Genomic DNA, 18,908 nt, shown 5'->3' on the forward strand with positions numbered 1-18,908 from the left:
ATTACTCTACCATTCCCTTGTCAATCTGGAATTTGTCAAATGACACAATTTGTTTGAACATTGGGTCCATTTATCCACTTTTGAAATATGTATAATATTACCATGTGAAATATGTTGTTTCTGTATGGTTGCACACCATATTTATGATGTAAAAAGAGTGGCATTCTCCATCAAATTCAATCAGATCAGTTACAAACAATAAAATATAGACCTAAATGAAAATTTTAACAACAGTTCTATTTGCGTATGCACAACTTTTTTTTTCCATGGTAAGGATGACCTTTGCATGGAATTGCCCTTATACAAACCATAACGCATTAGAAGCGCTTAAACAACTTAGTGCATGTTGAACAGGATTGTCTTTAGACCCCTCTTAAACGACCCAAAAACTACCACAGGAACGGAGAGCACTGGGCAACTCATTCCACCAACATGGAACAACTGAGGAATAGAGTCTTGAATTAGACCTAGTGTTTATGACTGGTCGACATAACAGACGCTTATCAGTAGACCGCAGTGGCGGTTGGGGATGTAAGCCTTGATTACTGAATTAAAATAACTAGGAGCAGATCCAGTCAGTGTCCTATAGGCCAAAAAATATGAGCCTATAGACCTAAAAATATGAGCTGCCCCTCCGCTCCTGCGTGCAGGGGAGACGTGTAGTAGGCTAGTAATAATTTATTTGTGTAAATAACCTCATATCTCACAAGCCCTTGAAAATAAAGTATCATTAAAATGTGTTTTGGGTATTCATCACATGGACGATCTAATGTCCAGTTTCTGTGAGCAAATAGCCCTGTTGAGAGAAACTAGAGGAGTGACAGGAGAGACATTCACAGGGTTTTGTCAATGTTATGTGGTAGCCTAGAAGCTATCTTGCATAGCTCGGCTAGGCTATGTGTAGAAATAAAATATTCCATAATATTTCAGTCAATCTTAGTTTGCTAAAAAGGCACATAAAATTCCTGTAGATGCAATAACACATTCTTCTTATTTGCCAAATAAATTAAAAGTATGTTAACATCATCAATGTCTTTACTCTTGATGTATCAAAATCTCACCTTTCCTCAGAGATGGTCTCAATAATGCTTAAAGTCAAGTCAAATTCTTTCAGTTTGTGCATGATTACATGATATAACTATACTAATACTGTAGCCTAAATGGTGGGTAAATAAGCTATACATCAAATGCTGAAGTATGATATTTCTGAAGTGTTAAAGGTAAAGAAAAAATAACAAGAACCTTACAGAACCGAAAACCGTGACCCTAAAACCGTGATATGAACCGAACCGTGGGTTTTGTGAACCGTGCCACCCCTAAGAACACTACAAACTACTTATTTTGTTTAGTGTATTCAAACAGTCTCACACTCATCTGCAATCAGCCCAACACTGCCTCTCCTTGACTTCATTTATTAAAAGAACCTCCTCTGGAGTGAATGGCATTGCACCAGACTTGCATTGCTGTTCATCAGGTCCCTAAGGTGGAGGTTAAGGTATAAATGAGCTATCTATCTAGTGCCTGTGTTCACTGTACAACAAAAGGTAGCCATAAGATAGCTTCAAACACCAATATCTGAATATTTTAATAAACAATACTTAATTATGATGTAATGTTACAATATGAGATGTTACTCGGTGTGATGTGATTGTATGAGGATGTTTTTAATTGCTACTTCATGATGTTCCAACAGATTATAGCATTATAATACATGAAATATGCCTGAGATAATGGGAAATATCTCTACTTTTAAGTTCTTTATTCTTTCTGGGCTGCAGGAATCAGGAGTTTACAAGCCTCTGTACTTCTTGTTGGTGGTTGTCCTTTACATCCTCATTATTATAGTCAACTTAACTTTGATCTTTATTGTGACAGTGGATAAAAGCCTCCATGAGCCTATGTACATTTTCATCTCTAATCTGTGTGCAAACGGACTTTATGGGACTGTTGGTTTTTATCCCAAAATTTTGCTTGACCTGCGATCTGATATTCACATGATAAGCTACAGTTGGTGCATGATTCAAACGTATGTGATTTATAGTTCTGCACTGTGTGAAATGTCAATTTTAACAGTGATGTCTTATGACCGCTATGTGGCAATTTGCAGACCACTGCAATACCATAGCATTTTGATTCCACATGCTGTGTTAAAGTTGCTTGTACTAGCCTGGGCCTGTCCTCTTTTGGCAAAAGCAATAGGTATGCTCCTTACTTCTAAAGTACCCATTTGTGGATCTTACATCTATAAACTATTCTGTGACAATCCTTCAATACTAAAACTGGGATGTTATCAAGTCATAGCCAACCAGGTATGGAGTATGATGGCAATCGCAGTTTATCTTGTACAGTTAGTTTTCATTTTAATTTCTTATGCTAATATTATCCATGTTTGTATATCAATCAGTGACGGTAGAAAAAAGTTTAGTAAAACTTGTGTGCCTCATATTGTAGTTATGGTCATTTACATCATGACTGCATTGTTTGATGTATTTTACAGCTGGGATGGTTCAGTAAATCTTCCAATTGGTGTACGTAATGCATTGGCTATACAATTTCTGATTCTTCCTCCACTACTAAACCCAATAATTTATGGCCTACAACTTCCACAGATTCGAAAAGTACTATGCAAACAAAGTCGCAAACAAAAAATTGTGTGTTATCTTAGAAATAACAGATGATTGTTTTCCTGCTTCTTTACTTTGGATATTTTGCTCTAAAATGGAATTAAATATTAATTGATAAACAGTAACATGGTAATTGTTTTTCTCTGATGTTTGTATTGAGCTGTACCTGGCATTACTCTGCTCGTGTGAATTGTGTTTGTGTTACTTTCCTTCTTACTTACAGTACAGCCTGCTCTTAGACACACAAACACTGAAACAAGTGCCTGAGTATATGTGCTGCCCTGCCCTTTTTGCTTCGAATGTACAATGCATGACTTTTCTTCATCGATCCATTTTGATACACTCAAATATCAAGCATTAGTTTCATACATGTAAAGGCCAATCATTCTAATATATTCCTGTAATAAAGTTTGATGTTTTTGAGAACATACAACTGTGTCTTATTGCTTCCGAGGCCTGCCTCTATACCTCACCAGAAACATAGTGTATTGGCTATGTGTCCTTTCGTTAACAAAAACAAAATCAATGTCCATAACAAAAAAGGCATTTCAGTGTTCACCATTTTCGTCAGCAAGTTAGCAAACACAGCCTTCACCTCTCTGATCCCTGGTAAAAAAACATATGCCCCGGTGCCCTTTCAGACCCATCCCACTTTACCTACAGTGGGCGTCAGTTTCAAATGGCCACTTCAGTCGCGCATTACGAGCCAAGGGGGCAGGCGAATTCCCGGAAGTAGAAGCATCGATGTAGCGGTGGTTATCAACTCTCTGCTAACCCCATAGAACGCCCATCCATTTAGGATTTTTTTGAACTCCCATAACTTCATATAACATATATCATGTGCCAATATTTTAGCTTCTGTGTTATCTACATAAACAATAAAAGGCAAAACAAGACTCGACTACCTCGTACGTAACGTTAGGTTCCCGTAAGAAGAATGTTTAGCATGTCCGGTTGAAGGGAAGCTAACGCACTGAAGGGAGATAACCGTATTGTTTGGATAAGAAGCGTAGTCCAGCCAGCACGGAAACTCGTGAACAAAGCTATGTAGCCTACAATAGCATTGTAGCCTATGTTAAGGTAAAGCATAGAGGCAAGTAAACTTAATGGAAAAACAGTAGTTTTACCGTTAGGTAGTCTAACGATAATCATTTCAGAGGTTTTCGATGGATTGACGTAGTGCTAGGTCAGAAAAGTGGAAAGAAGATTAGCCTCAAGGCTATAACTTTTTTGTTTTGTTTTACCATGACTGTTTTTGAAGATGATCATGTGTGGTAGTTTCAACATTAACACGACTTGATATCACTTGTGAGGATGATATTAATAATAATACATAAATAAATGTTTAACTTTGATGACTTTGAAGGCGAAGGAAGTGTGAGAAGAATTTCTGTGTAGCCTATCTATCATATGAGTTACAAGATTCAGTTCGATGGCTAACGTCACGAAGTTAAGTGCGAGTCTGCACAGTACTGGGGGAACCAACTGAAAAATGACTCAGTACCCTCCCATTGAGAACGACGGAGTCTGTTCGTCCATTTCTTTTACTGTCTATGATTACGAGGCGTGAAGCTGTGTGAAGCTTTAGTACCACTTTCAGCCACTGTGCGTCGCTCTGCCACTGTACATCGCTCTGCCTGCCGCCCCCTCTGAAAAAGCAGGAGGCTACCATTAAACATAATTGTTGCCGAGAGGAATCCCAGCCTACGAATTCAATAACAAAATAAATCATGCATAATTAAACATTACCTCGATTTAGGCTACTTGGGTATGGCTTAAGGCTTGACTACACGGTGGTAACGAAAATCGAAATCGAAATTTGCTGTCTACATTATTGTCAGTGTTGGGGGTAATGCAACTACGCAAATCAAAACAGTGTCTTGTGTGATAATTGAGCCAGTATAGAAATAACTGTTCAGAATTAATCTGTAGGCTTCTGCAGAAAACAATGTTGTTGCCGATTTAAAGGACAATTCCGGCGCAAAATGAACCTGGGGGTTAATAACACATTTGTACGAGATTGACCGTTCGCTGGGATTTATTTTCATGCTAGTCGAATGTGACCAGTTTTATTGCAAACCGCTAATTAGCGTTTAACGCTAGCCTTCGGGGCACACGTACAGTAGAAAGAAATCGCTATTTCTATACCACTAACAAGGCTCAAAATAGCACCACACTTACACAGTAGCATAATGAGGGTCTCTACATGTAAACCGAAGCATTGAGAACTTTGTAAGTGTACAGGCAGTTTATTAAAAAGAAACACATTACCGTTCACGTCTGGTTGTTCACATATACAGGCAGGCGATGTGAACTAAAATCAAACGTAATTTGCTCAATATAGGCCTATCAGAATTAATAGCTCCGATGTAACATAACTTGTATAATGTACTTACTTAGTGGATGTCCATCTGGTCTCTCTGGTATGGATCGCCGCCTCCAATTTCTTTTCGGCACATGGAAAAAAGTTTCAACTACAGCCCTGTTTATCAATGAGGGGAAATCTTCAGACTTAGTCCATGAGCCACAGGGGGTCGTCACTACCACTTGGGGGGGCAAATTCTCACTATATTTTTCTGAAAGCTACATATCTCTGGAGTATAAAATGGTATGATAGCAAGTTGGATCTTGTATCTTTGTGGCTGTACAGGCCTTCAAAGTTGACCTCTGATTTGAAAAAAAAAGGAAATTCCGCCTATTGGCTTTTTTTGTTAAAACACTCATAAGAGCCCAGAAAATAATCCAAATCTTATTATTACTGATGCATATGTGGTGTTTGATGCTGGCATACATATGTTGACTCATTATGTGATTTTGCTCTTCATTTTGGTTGATAAAATTCAAGATTTATGTGCAAAAAAAAGCTAATTTGAGTTTTCAGAGCAACATGTTATGGCAATACCTGAATGCAGACCTTATTGATCATTACTGTTCTACCTTCCTTACTTTCAATTGCGAGTTGAAATTAATGTTAAATGATGACATACATAGGTCTGCAGTACAAACGTTTTTTAAATTGTAGCTGAAACGAGTACAAAGGATCTTTAATCTATTCATTGAATTCATCGTCAGAACAGGAGCACAGAGGATGCCATCTCTATGGCACTTCACTCTGCCCTGTCCCACCTTGACAATAGCAACACCTATGTAAGAATGCTGTTCATTGACTTCAGCTCAGCTTTCAACACCATCATCCCCTCCAAACTGATCACCAAACTCAGTGAACTGGGCATCAATACCTCCCTCTGTAACTGGATTCTGGACTAATTGTATTGCATTCATTGTGTCTACACTTGAGATAAATAAGTTTGTTTTTTCTTTTATCACATACACATATATTGGTAGATGTTTTTTCTTGACCTTGACATGTTTCGACGTATACTTCCATCTTCATCAGAAGGTCACACGGTGGAGTAGTGTGACGTGTTTTTATCAGCTGATGTTGTTACGGAGGTTTGATCCACCTGTCAGTTTTTTGACAGGTGGACCACACCTCCTGCTGTCAGTCAGCCGCCCCCCAGGACGGCACTCCAGGTATGGGAGAGCATATATGCTCCCTCATCTCTGTTCATCGTCTTTGGGCTCCGCTTTCTTATTTCAATCGCCTCCTTTATCCAGCGGTGGTATCGGTTGTTCTCCTGCTTAATGACTCTGGCTTGCAGGAGGTGTGGTCCACCTGTCCAAAAACTGACAGGTGGATCACACCTCCGTAACAACATCAGCTGATAAAAACGCGTCACACTACTCCACCGTGTGACCTTTTGATGAAGACGGAAGTATATGTCGAAACATGTCAAGGTAAAGAAAAAACATCTACCAATATATGTTTATGTGATAAAAGAAAAAACAAACTTATGGATTCTGGACTTCCTAACCAACAGACCTCAGTCTGTTAGGTTAGATAATCGCACCTCCTCAACCATCGAACACCAGTGTACTACAGGGATGGATGCTGAGCCCTCTCTACTCCCTCTTCACCTACGACTGCACACGGCTCTAACACCATTGTCAAGTTTGCAGATGCCACTACGGTTATTGGTCTCATCAGCAATAACGATGAGACGGCCTACAGGGAGGAGGTCCAGCACCTAACATCGTGGTGCACTGACAGCAACCTGGCTCTCAACACCAAGAAGACCAAAGAGCTCATTGTGGACTTCAGAAAGTCTAAAGCTAGCACACACACACACCCATTTTCATCAACAGGACTGAGGTGGAGCATGTCACCAGCTTCAAGTTTCTGAGTGTCCACATCTCTGAGGACCTCTCTTGGACCCCAACACCTCTACCCTGATCAAAAAGGCTCACCAGCGTCTCTTCTTTCTGAGGTCCATCTGTCTCCTCAGATCCTGGTGAACGTCTAACCGCTGCAACATCGAGAGCATCCTCACCAACTGTGTCACAGTTTGGTATGGCAACTGCTCTGCCCACGACCGGAAAGCACTGCAGAGGGTGGTGAAAACTGCCCAACACATCACCGGTTCCTCACTCCCCTTCATCGAGGCCATCCAGGGCAAGTGATGCTTGCGTAAGGCACGCATCATCAAAGACTGTTCTCACCCCAACCACAGACTGTTCACCCCACTCCCCTCCGGGAAGCGTTACAGGTCTCTCCGCATCCGAACCAGCAGGTTCAGAGGAAGCTTCTTTCTTGCGGCTGTCACCCTACTGGACTCTAGCTCTGCATCCCAGTGCCATCCAACAAACTAAGCCCCCATCACCCCCTGCCCCGCCCCCGCCTGATGCCTCCTTGCCTGTGCCTGTTGAGGTGTCCACGACCATGGCAACCTTGACAGGGACAACAAGGAGGCGGACATCCCCTAGCCCCCCCCACAACTGCACTACCCTATCCCACCCATCTATCACATCCATCTATTTATTTACAAATGTACATACTGTAATTACACTTATACTGTACATAGCCATATTCTACTGCTTTTCATCCTGCACATACACTTATTATTAATACTATTGTAATGTTACTGTTTCTGCACTACAATGGTACTGTTACCACACTGCTAGTTGTACATACTGTACCTATCTGTCTATATGGTTCATACTAAATATTCATATTTATTCAGTTTTTCTGTAATATATTCTGTTAATACACTGCATATATCTATATTGTTCTTACTACTACTATAATGGTACCGCCACCACATTGCACATACCTGTACATGTTGTTCATACATTGTTCATATTACAGTACATAGCCATATTTATTCTGCTCTTATAAGGTAACTGCTAATACACTCCACATATTTATATTTTATTTATTCTACTCTAAACCACCTTCTGCAAAACAACTGTATACTACTGTCTACACTGCACTATATTTCTTGTCCTGTCTATGCACCACCTGCCTATACTGTGTATATCACATTGTACTTTTCTGCTTTTTTGCACTTCTGGTTAGACGCAAACTGCATTTCGTTGTCTCTGTACTTGTTCTCTGCACAATGACAATAAAGTTAAACCTATGAATAGCAGCAGCAATGTCTGCATAAGTTGAGACATTGTTATTGACCTTCTGGACCAGAGACATTCCATCAATGATTGTTGCTGTATTATATTCATCTGGAAGATTATCTGATAGTGATGCAAGTTTCTGCAAATGCTTTGCAAGTGCTGCTTTAGAGGTTTTCCTTGGGTTCCCCTCAGGTGTCGCCAATGACCATGGTTAAGGTCCAAGAGGGTGACAAAAGACTTCTCTCATGTCCAGTCGTTAACATGATGGTCTTGCCATGTGCCTGTGTTTTCTTTTTTGATTCATGCTCGTAAATTTTGTTGTCTTTAATTTTTGCTTTGTCAATGTATCATGGAATTTGTGCTTAGGTGTATCTGACTCCAGCCTCTATGTCATGATCTTTGCCTGTAGTATGAGCCTGAATCAGATCATCCCTAACCTCTTGTGTTGCTTTGCCTGCTATATGCAAATGAACTCATGTTCCTCTGAAAATGGATTGATCCAATTTCAGTTTCTGATCAGATCTAACTGTGTAGAATTTTTAAAACTGTTGTATGTATGTGTATGTAGATCAAGTCTTGGAAAATAGTTATTATTTCTTTTCAATGGAAATGATTTTAACATCAGATGAAAGACAATTTTAAGTATAATAATAATAATAATAATAATACATAATGATAAAAATGTGTAAAGTATGAATATTTTCACCAACCAGTTCATCTACATCTCATTCCCACATTCTTACTAGTCAAAAGTACAACTGAATAACTGTACAACTGTATAATGTAGATCATTTGTAGCCTGACGAGCCAGACCCACATTAAAATATAGGGTCTGGGCCCTCACCGTTCGCAGTGCTCAGTCCGAGGGGCAGGATAATCAGTTGTCTTTCAAATTCCCTCTGCACGCAATAGGACAGCGGCAGCGCTATGAGTCCCATGCGTTTCCCACCAGCGGAGCTAGTTGGCTAGTTCAAACGTTTGCCAACTTAATAAAAGCTTAACTCGTGTCACACTGTTCGCCAACAGCAACATCCATCTTATTTGTTTTCAAGTAGCAGGGAATTCAAGCCAAACCGTTGCAACTCTGCCATCAATCATTATGTTAAGCCCACCTAACGACTCTATACACGATTTCATTGGCCTGATTGAGTTTCGATTTCTGGAGCTCACAAGCCAACGGAGAGTTGCTAGACTAGCCGCTAGGGGTGCGTCTAGATTTCTAGGCTAGATCATTTTAGCACCTGTGATGCAATTACCATAATTTCCCAACTATTAGCTGCAGCTTATACATTGATTTTGCAAAATTTCTTCAGCTATGAGGTTAATACATGGGGGCAGTTAATATGGTATATGGTTTTGTTTCTTTTAACTTGCATAAAACACTGTCCTGTGGCTTATACACAATACGGCTAATACACAGGAAATGACTATGTATTTCATGTGCCCTGGACATTGTAAAATTATAATATTTATGTTAAGCTGGGTACATGTGGTGATGTGAACAATTTTCATATGGTATTCCTTGAATGTAAAAGGTAATATGTGATTGGTAATGATGTTTTGATCTCTTGGAATATCTCTTATGGGTAGTTTCAATAAAATACTAATTTACTGAATTTTGGGGTGTTTCCGAATAGTACATTTACAAATAGTAAATAGCATAGCAATGCAGACCTATGTAATCATTTGTATTTCAAGTCTCTGCTGGGAGGTAGGAAGGTATAAATACATTGATTAATGAGGTAGTGGGCATTTCAATTACTGCTCCAACACGTTGTGTCTCTGAAAACGTAGATTTGCTCATTATTACACATAAATCTTGAATTTTATCAACCAAAATTAAGGGTAAAATCACATAATGATTCAAAATATGTATGCCAACATCAAACACCACATATGCATCAGTAATAATGAGGTTTGGATTATTTTCTGGGCTCTTATGAGTGGTTTAACAAAAAAAAGCCAATAGGCGGAATTTCCTTTTTTCAAATCAGAGGTCAACTTTGAAGGCCTGTACAGTCACAAAGCTACAAGATCCAACTTGCTATCATACCATTTTATACTCCAGAGATATGTAGCTTTCAGAAAAATATAGTGAGAATTTGCCCCCCCAAGTGGTAGTGACACGCCCCTTTTTGGGCCTGTGGCTCATGGACTAACTCTACAAAACACTGCGTCTCTTGGGGGTCGCGAAGCAACAGGTCCCACTCCATGCAACACAGGCACTCCTCTTCGGTGGCTATAGCTTCACAATGTCCGCAGGTAGCCTACAGTTTCTAGAAGTGCGAGGCTGTGTGCAGCATTGACTACAGGTAGCTCTCTCTCTCTCTCATAGCCCTTTCACGGAGCTCCGCAGCTCTTCGTTGGTAGGCTATATTCCGACGTCCAATAAGGGTTCATCCTCAATGTCTTCAAATTCGTTCAAATAGCCTGCCATCTCTTATGTCTCCTGTTGCTTTCAGTGCTTCTCTTTCGCACAGTCCTTTCTTTCAGCAACAACGTTTCACATGAGATTCACTTTACATCCCAGAGTTTCGTTTTCCCAAGGCGCCTGCCTGTATGTGAACCAGACGTGAACGGTAATGTGTTTCTTTTTAATAAACTGCCTGTACACTTACAAAGTTCTCAATGCTTCGGTTTACATGTAGAGACCCTCATTATGCTACTGTGTAAGTGTGGTGCTATTTTGAGCCTTGTTAGTGGTATAGAAATAGCGATTTCTTTCTACTGTACGTGTGCCCCGAAGGCTAGCGTTAAACGCTAATTAGCGGTTTGCAATAAAACTGGTCACATTCGACTAGCATGAAAATAAATCCCAGCGAACGGTCGAACTCGTACAAATGTGTTATTAACCCCTAGGTTCATTTTGCGCCGGAATTGTCCTTTAATACTATCTGGCGACGTTTTTAACAGGCTACGCTTAGACAACTATGACCCACGTTTTGGTTTCGTAAATTAATTTGCCCTACTTCTTGACTGCAATGTAGTCAATTGACTGCTTGACATGTCATTTTTATTTTTCTGTACAATAAACAAATACATCTGCTTTATGCCACAGAATTACATTCATATTTGGCTGACTTCTGCAGACGCGCAAAAAAACACTGCCACTTCCCTCCCCATATTCCACTGATCACACATCAGACATCAGGGGTGCGTTTCCCAAAAGCTAACTACGCTTAACCCAGATTTGAACTCTTGGACAGAAGACTGATAACTGCTGCGTAACGGCGGCGTCATCAGCCGGCCTTAACGCACTGCGCCACAGAATTGACGGCGTGGGTGAATAGGGGATAAATAACAATAGAGTACACAACTGTTTCACCAGCACATTTAAATGACTTGACTACTTGACCGTGCATAACTGGAGGTACACCTGTTATCTGAGCAGTCTGTATGTCCTCATTTTGCGAATGCGAGGACGATATGAGTCTGTTGCATTTCGTTAGATGTCCGAGTCACGCATAATGTTTTAAAACCACTGGCTCGTAATCACAATAATTTAACACACAACAGTTGGATTGCGACGGCCCTGCAGCTCCTCCTAAGACGGGGAAAAAAGTTAAAATACAGTACGTGATGAACCCAGAAAAAGTTGACAGGTAGGCTATGTTTTGGTCCCGGTGATAATTTATGAAATTGTGCAAACGACAGCCTTTTCAAGGCATTTTAAGAAAGGAGTGGTAGCATGCAAGCTCCCAAATTGACCCAGTAGCCTACAGAAGGCATCAATAAATTGAAGGGGAGGGTCATGCGTTTTTTCATAATCACTTTGGAGGGTTATAAAAAAATTACTTGCTGGCGAGGGAGGGTCACGTCTTTTTTGACTAATACTCCCAAAACTCCTCATGTTAAATAAATAACGAACAGTCCCCAGGGTTCGTACACCTATTCCAAGATCAAATTCAAGCACTTTTCAAGCACTTTCAAGGTCAATTTTCAAGCTTTTACAGCGGTGGCAAATGACATTATACGAATATACTAACTCAAAATGATTTTCACTTTTTTATCATTTAAAGATGGTTTTAACAGACAAAATTGTGTTTCTTAATAGCAGGAAAAGAAATGAAAGGAAAACTTAAAAATGTGTCACCTGTCTGGAAGTAGACTTTGCTTGCTATCTAACTGGCTGAGTCAATATAGCAAAAAAAAAAAAAAACATTAAAAAAAGAAATAAAAAAAGAAAAGAAAATAATCACCCAACAAGTAACTATTCTTTGCTGAATATGTGAACTCAAACTAATGTTAAGGCTGCTCTTTCATGACAGTCAAGACTGATTATGTCTCTTTCTTGCCTACAACGGCATGCAGACAGGCCTACATTTGTTATCATGAGCTACCAACCAGTAGGCTAGCAATGCAGAGATGTGACGTTGGGTGACGTAAAGATGACTGAGTTGTCATATAATTGGATAAATTTAACTTCTTGCCAAAAGGCACGATATGCACATATGCATGGTGTTTTAATGTCTTTCCACTTGTAGGGCCTATAAGCATTAAACCACAAAACTGAGCTGAAGTTTGACATGACCAAGCCAGGATTCAAATACCGAGGTCATGGGTGTTGATAGAAATGTTGCCCCCCGCAAAATACTATGGGGGTCCGGGGGCATGCCCCCAAGGAAGAAAAAATGTAAAAATAACCCCTTAAATTATGACTTATGGTGAATATTGCGGAAACTAATAGATACATTTACATAAATATAATTTATACATTATAGCATAAATCACACTTAGAAATACAGCCTATTAGGCATATGGTACATTTATAAAAGAGCAAAGTAGCCTATATATGCCTATGAAAGACTTAACCATAGAGGGCTGTAATGTAAAGGCTATCATGATCATTTTGCCATATGACGTAGAAACATTTGTTCAGTTTATAACATGTTTTGTTTATAACTTAAACCAACACACTTTTCCACAATATTCTACTTTTTTAGATGCACCTGTATATTTCAAGAGCATTTTCTCCAATTGGTTTTGAGGATATTTATACTGATCTCTGCTCCATCTTTAATTAGGAATGCTCTGCTTCTCCTCATCAGAGTAGTGAATGTTGCATTTATAAATTGCAGGGTCATAGTCATAACTCTTTCTCCTCATTTCCACCTTTCTGCCTGATTTCCCTTCTTCCGTCTCCTGTGTAAATAACTGACCGATAATCAATATCATGCTTAGATAATATCCATATAAATATCTACTATTATCTACTATCTAGGCTACTATCAGTGCAGGTTAGCTAGCTGCAACTCCACTGAATTTCAGCATAACATTTTGAGTAGGCCTTGAAGTCAGCCTTTGTTCAGGTCTGACGATTATTTATTTTGGACAATGGATTTGTGGGTATTGAAGTTTATTTGAGCTGCGTGAGACACTGTGTTGCGTCGTTAGTTAGGACATAGCTCCGCGATAGCAGTCAACTCTACTTTTGTTTTGACATGTCAGAGGTATATCTACAACTACGTGTTGCGTGACGCTGCGTTGATGCAAGGATAATTGTCGGTGACCTCTATGGTAGTTACGGCCATAGACATGACTGGTGCGGTTTTGCATTCACATGCCATAAAGTTTTGTCTCCCTCTTCAACCTAACTTTTTCCTTGTCTTCCAATGATTGGAGCTAAGTAGCCTATTCAATAATATGTTAGCTTTAATGGCGACCTAGCTAGCAATGCATCTGTAAGACCCTAGGCCTACATGATTTCTGTTCAGCAGTCCGAAATAGCTGTTTTCTAACCAACGCTCATTGAAACGGCAACCTCACTTGTCGCATGTTGATGGTCATCTCCGACTGTGTGCAGGGGGGCGTTGTCACGCATGAAAACAGACTGGCAGATCAGTCACATAGCCTACGCAGATCGGTGCGCAACCGAGGACCATGACGGAGAAGTTTTAATTTTAAACTCTCCGACGTTCTGCATCTAATAAGCTAACTATTCCGTCAGATAGCTATTTGTGTCAAAAGAAATAGGCTACACTTACAATTTTAAGCATTTTCAAGCACTTTATCCGAAATGCAAGCACTTTTCAAACCTTGAAAACGCAACATTAAAATTCAAGCATTTTCAAGGATTTCAAGCACCCGTACGAACCCTGAGTCCCTAATGAAGTAAACTTGTGACCATCAAAAATCGTTTATCGCCTGTAACTCCGCGATAACAGGACGTAACAGGAAGGCATTTGGCTGAGCAATGGAGGTTAATATGCTCTATATTTTGTCCAAATGATGTCTGTCTATCATCGTTGCACTCGGAGAAAACCAGAATGTTTAATTTGTCCTGCGTTTCTTCTACGGCTGCAAACGGGATTCACTCGCAATTAACCAAATATGTCTTTATTAGGGCAGGGCAGGCATATTTCTGGCTAAATTATTTCTAAACCAGTCTGCTAAAGTCTGTAGTCAAGCCTGTGTAGGATTTTCCAGGCTCCATTTCTTTTTACGAGACACCCTACTCACTTGAGACATCTGCCGGTTGTTTGGGTTGTTGCAGCATCACTGGAAAAATACAAATTAAAGTCGCGTGATCCCGCGCGTAGACTGTGAGGGAAGCTGGCCAAGTCGAAGCACTGCCCACTGTTCATATGCAAATTTTACACCTGATGGCCCATTCAATTAACGTGAGCTTAAATCAAACTCCCGTAATGGAAAACAAAATACAAATAATAAAGAAACATAAACCCAGTTTAACATTAACAAATAATAATAATAACAAATAATATTAATAATAATAATAAATCAAGGATGTTAATACTAAAGAAATTTAAACCACAAATAGCTCCAACGCATAGCTTGATATATTTTTTATTAGACTAGAAGTGCATACTCATTTTCAAACTGCTTTATTAATTGTTGTGACACACTGTAAGCCCAAACTCATACAGTTCCTTTACTTCAACATGATTTAATGTCAGTTTCTACACAATTCAATCAAAACTTTGGCAAACGTCATATATAATATACACCGTTTTCCAAATTATTATGCAAACAGTATTTAAGTGTCATGAACATTTATTTTTTTGTTTTTCAATTAAACTCATAGATGGTATTGTGTCTCAGGGCTCTTTGGATCATTGAAATCAATCTGACACCTCTGATAATTAGTTTGCCAGATGAGTCCAATCAAAGGAAAACTACTTAAGAAGGATGTTCCACATTATTAAGCATGCCACAGGTTTCAAGCAATATGGGAAAGAAAAAGGATCTTTATGCTGCTGAAAAAGCATGAAATTGTGCACTACCTTGGACAAGGTATGAAATTTGAAAGGTATGATATTTTCAAGCAATAGGTTTCAAGCAATATGGGAAAGAAAAAGTATCTCTCTGCTGCTGAAAAGTGTGAAATTGTGCACTACCTTGGTATGATATTTCCCGAAAACGTATGCATGATGCATGCAGGCGACTAGTCAAAACCCCTACAGAGGAGATCATTGCTGGAAACATCACCAGAAGCCTTACTCGGGATATTTTAAAAGTTATCTCCTCCGAGGTGAGGCAACAGGGCCGATTCCACAGTGACTACTTGGTGGAGCTTTCACTCACCCAGCAGGTTCTCAGAGATGCCGACACTGGCTACAAACACATCCTGGGATACATCCAGCACCTACAAATAGATCCTCTCGGGGTCCATTTATACAGTGAAACTGGTCTGCAAATCTTGGCTGCGCACCTCAAGAGAAGTTCACGAACAGTTTTTCACCTGGATGCAACTTGAAGCGTAGTCGCAAAAATCCTCCTACAGAGCAGAAGGTAATTGTATTACTCACTGGCACTACCTGGGAATGGCTGTAATTCGCCTCCACTTCCCATCACGGAGATGGTGAGTAATGAGCACAACATTCCAGCAATTGCATCATGGTTAATGCAAACTCTGCTTGCCGTAGGCAAATACACCTCCAGAAAAATTTCTCTAATAGAAACTGACTACAGCTGGGCATTAATGCAGAGTGTTCTGCTGGCATTCAACAAAGAGTATCTCCCAATGTACTTGGAGAGGGCTATGCTGCTGTGCGGCGACCCTTCAAATGAACAACCCTTCACCCGTCTCTATCTGTGTGCGGTGCACATTCTGAAGGTGGTCCGCAATGGCTTTAGCAAGTGTACCAAAAGTAATTTACTGTATTATTTTTTAGTTATTTATTATTTTTTTCATTCTTTAGGCTACATTTATATTTTCAAAATAACAAGGTTTTTCATGTCAGATTATTTTTCAGCCTAACATATTGGTGATGAACCCTGGTTGGTAGGGCCCCCTACGAATTTTTGCTTAGGGCCCCCACAGACTCTAGAATCGCCTCTGGGGTCACTGGCCAACAGGCCTCAAAGAAGTGGGAGAACTTGAAAAAAAAAAACCAAAGTATGTGATATTCCATTAAAGAAAACCTTACAGGGCAACCTTTGCAGGGCAATGAATGCATAATGTATTTGTTATTATTTACTTTTGTGTGTGCTGTGTGTCCTTCCAGGAGCTAAGAACTCCTAAAACAGGGTCAGGAACAGGCCGGGGGGAAGTGACCGTTGCGACCTGGCAGTATTATGAGGAGATGCATGAGGTGTTGGGTGACAGGCCCTCAGTCGACCCTCCTGTGGTGGTGGCCTCCTTTTATGAGGATCCCACACCAATCCTCATGGTATGTGATGCAGTATAATATATATATAGCAACATTATAGCAACCGAATTTGTGGATTGTAATCAACATATCTTGTTCTGTTAGGAGATTGTTGAGCCCTCATCTGCTGCCAGCACCTCTGCACCTCAGTCTCGACCCTCTACCTCTGCAGCCATGTCTCACCCGTCTACCTCTACCATGGATAGCCCCCCAACTCCCTCACCCAAAAAAAAATAGAAAGAGGAACAACCCTGTCCTTGATTACCTCACTGAGGAGTCACATAAAGAGCAGAGGCGCCATGAGGAGAGTGAGGCCAAAACAGAAAAAATGGTAGATAAGCTGTAGTTTTGTTTTATGTTTGCTATTTGCACATTCTCAGTTTTATACATTTCAGTGCCTTGTTATTTATACTTTTCAGTGCCTTTTTAATATATGTGTGTCATTTAAGTTATTTTTGTAATGGTTCTGTGTTATAATATATTTTTTATATAATGTGTTTGCCCGTTGTCCCGTTCATTTTATTGGGCAATAAAGAGATTTTGGTTAACAAAGACATTGTTTCTGAACATCAATGAAATTCAAAACCGTAATAACTGAAAAAGATACAAAACACCATGCAGTGTGTATAAAAAATATTTATCGCAAACAGACAGTACTAAGTAGTACGCAGACTAGAACATCTGCATTCATATTCACCACCACCATCAAAAAGAATATAAGATAACTACAACATATTTACATGCATATGACACCTGTCATGTTCATGGGGCTTGCACATTGCCTGAAACTAGGGCAGCCAGTCTGTTTCTTATGTCATTCCCAGAGGTTTCATTGTATGCCATTGGTTCACGGGGAGGTTGGGGGTCATACCTATCCCTTAAAATGTCTTCATCTGGAGTCAATGTGTCACCATTGTCCATACACACATTGTGCAAGAATGCACAGGAAGCAATTACCTGTGGTGCAAATGTGGGCTTCACCTCCACAGCTCTGAAAAGTGTTGACCTCCACCTGGTCTTCATCATACCAAACACCCTTTCAATTATGCTGCGCCCCTTTGAGTGATAGTGGTTAAATCGCCGCTGTTCTGGTCCCTGCACTGGCTCTTTGAATGGGGTGATAAGGCAAATTGGAGTTGCCAAACAGGGATACCCACCATCACCCAGAATGATGTAGCCCGTTGGAGGATACCGTCCCGCGGTATAAAAACTGCTGTTTTTCATGATGCGTGTGTCATGAACAGACCCCGGGTACCCCACATAAATGTCCAGAAACCTGCCATTCGAGTCACATATTGCCTGCATGTTGATGGAGTAAAAACCTTTATAGTTCAAATAATCTAATTTGTGACGATGTGGGGGTTTTATCCGTATGTGGCTGCCATCAATTGCTCCAACCACATTGTGGAATGCAGGGGTTCGTGAATTGTCTGCAAATCCCTGACCAACTGCAGGCAGGTCCACTGTTGCAGGGAAGCGGACTGCTCTACCCAGATTGTCCCATATGTTCTGGGCCACTTTGTGGACGAGGCGGTGAACTGTAGGCTTTGGAACATTAAAGACACGGCACACCACCCTATAAGAGAGTCCATGTGCCAGCCAAAAGGTGTATATGAGCACTTCCATCTCAATACCCCAGCCATGGTCCTGCTCCCTTTGCAAAAGCCTCATTAAACTGGGCATCGCTCTTCTGCTGAGGCGGAAATCCTGTTTCAGCTCAGTCTCTACATCAAACCATTGGCCCTAAAATTAGCTTTGAATTTAATCAATAAGATGGAAGATGTGTTATTTTGATATAATTTGCATGTAGCCTATGTATTCTCTATTGGGTTTTAATCAAAATTAAGTTTTAAATAAAGTTAACATGTTTTCTGAAAATTTTCCATCTGCCCTTTTTTTAAATTTGAGCCCCTGCCCCTTCAAAGGTCTCTGCACGCCCACTCATTCAATGTAGCCTACGCGTCTGCGCAAGTGAAACTGAACCTTATCATAAAGACACCTTCTCAACAACTTTTGAGTTTCAGTACTTCCTCCACCACTGGCCTCGTACCTATGGCAAAATAATAGCCGTGGGGATGTCCTTTACCAACCCCACCCCAACTCCTGTCATAGTGCTTAAATATATTGAAATGTCCTTGTGGTTTGGTGTATGTTGGTCAAACTAAAACATATTTAAAGACTCCCATCTCTGAACAAAAGACTGCAA

General features: G+C 40.2%; 1 protein-coding gene and 1 long non-coding RNA gene across 2 annotated transcripts in view; one reads left to right on the forward strand and one right to left on the reverse strand.

Moving 5' to 3' along the window:
• Positions 1-18,908, reverse strand: part of LOC143121953 (uncharacterized) — a 227,219-nt gene that overhangs the window by 77,632 nt on the left and 130,679 nt on the right. The window lies entirely within an intron of this gene.
• Positions 1,731-16,939, forward strand: LOC143122229 (olfactory receptor 1D2-like). Its single transcript, XM_076283086.1, has 4 exons — positions 1,731-2,152; positions 2,405-2,618; positions 16,559-16,723; positions 16,808-16,939. Exons 1-4 carry the CDS (start codon positions 1,731-1,733, stop codon positions 16,937-16,939), a joined length of 933 nt encoding a protein of 310 aa, XP_076139201.1.

This window comes from Alosa pseudoharengus, unplaced genomic scaffold, assembly GCF_046254945.1.
Source record: "Alosa pseudoharengus isolate Yale_2024_CS ecotype anadromous, Long Island Sound unplaced genomic scaffold, YU_APseudo_1.1 YU_APseudo_1.1_scf_13, whole genome shotgun sequence".
Taxonomy (NCBI): domain Eukaryota; kingdom Metazoa; phylum Chordata; class Actinopteri; order Clupeiformes; family Clupeidae; genus Alosa; species Alosa pseudoharengus.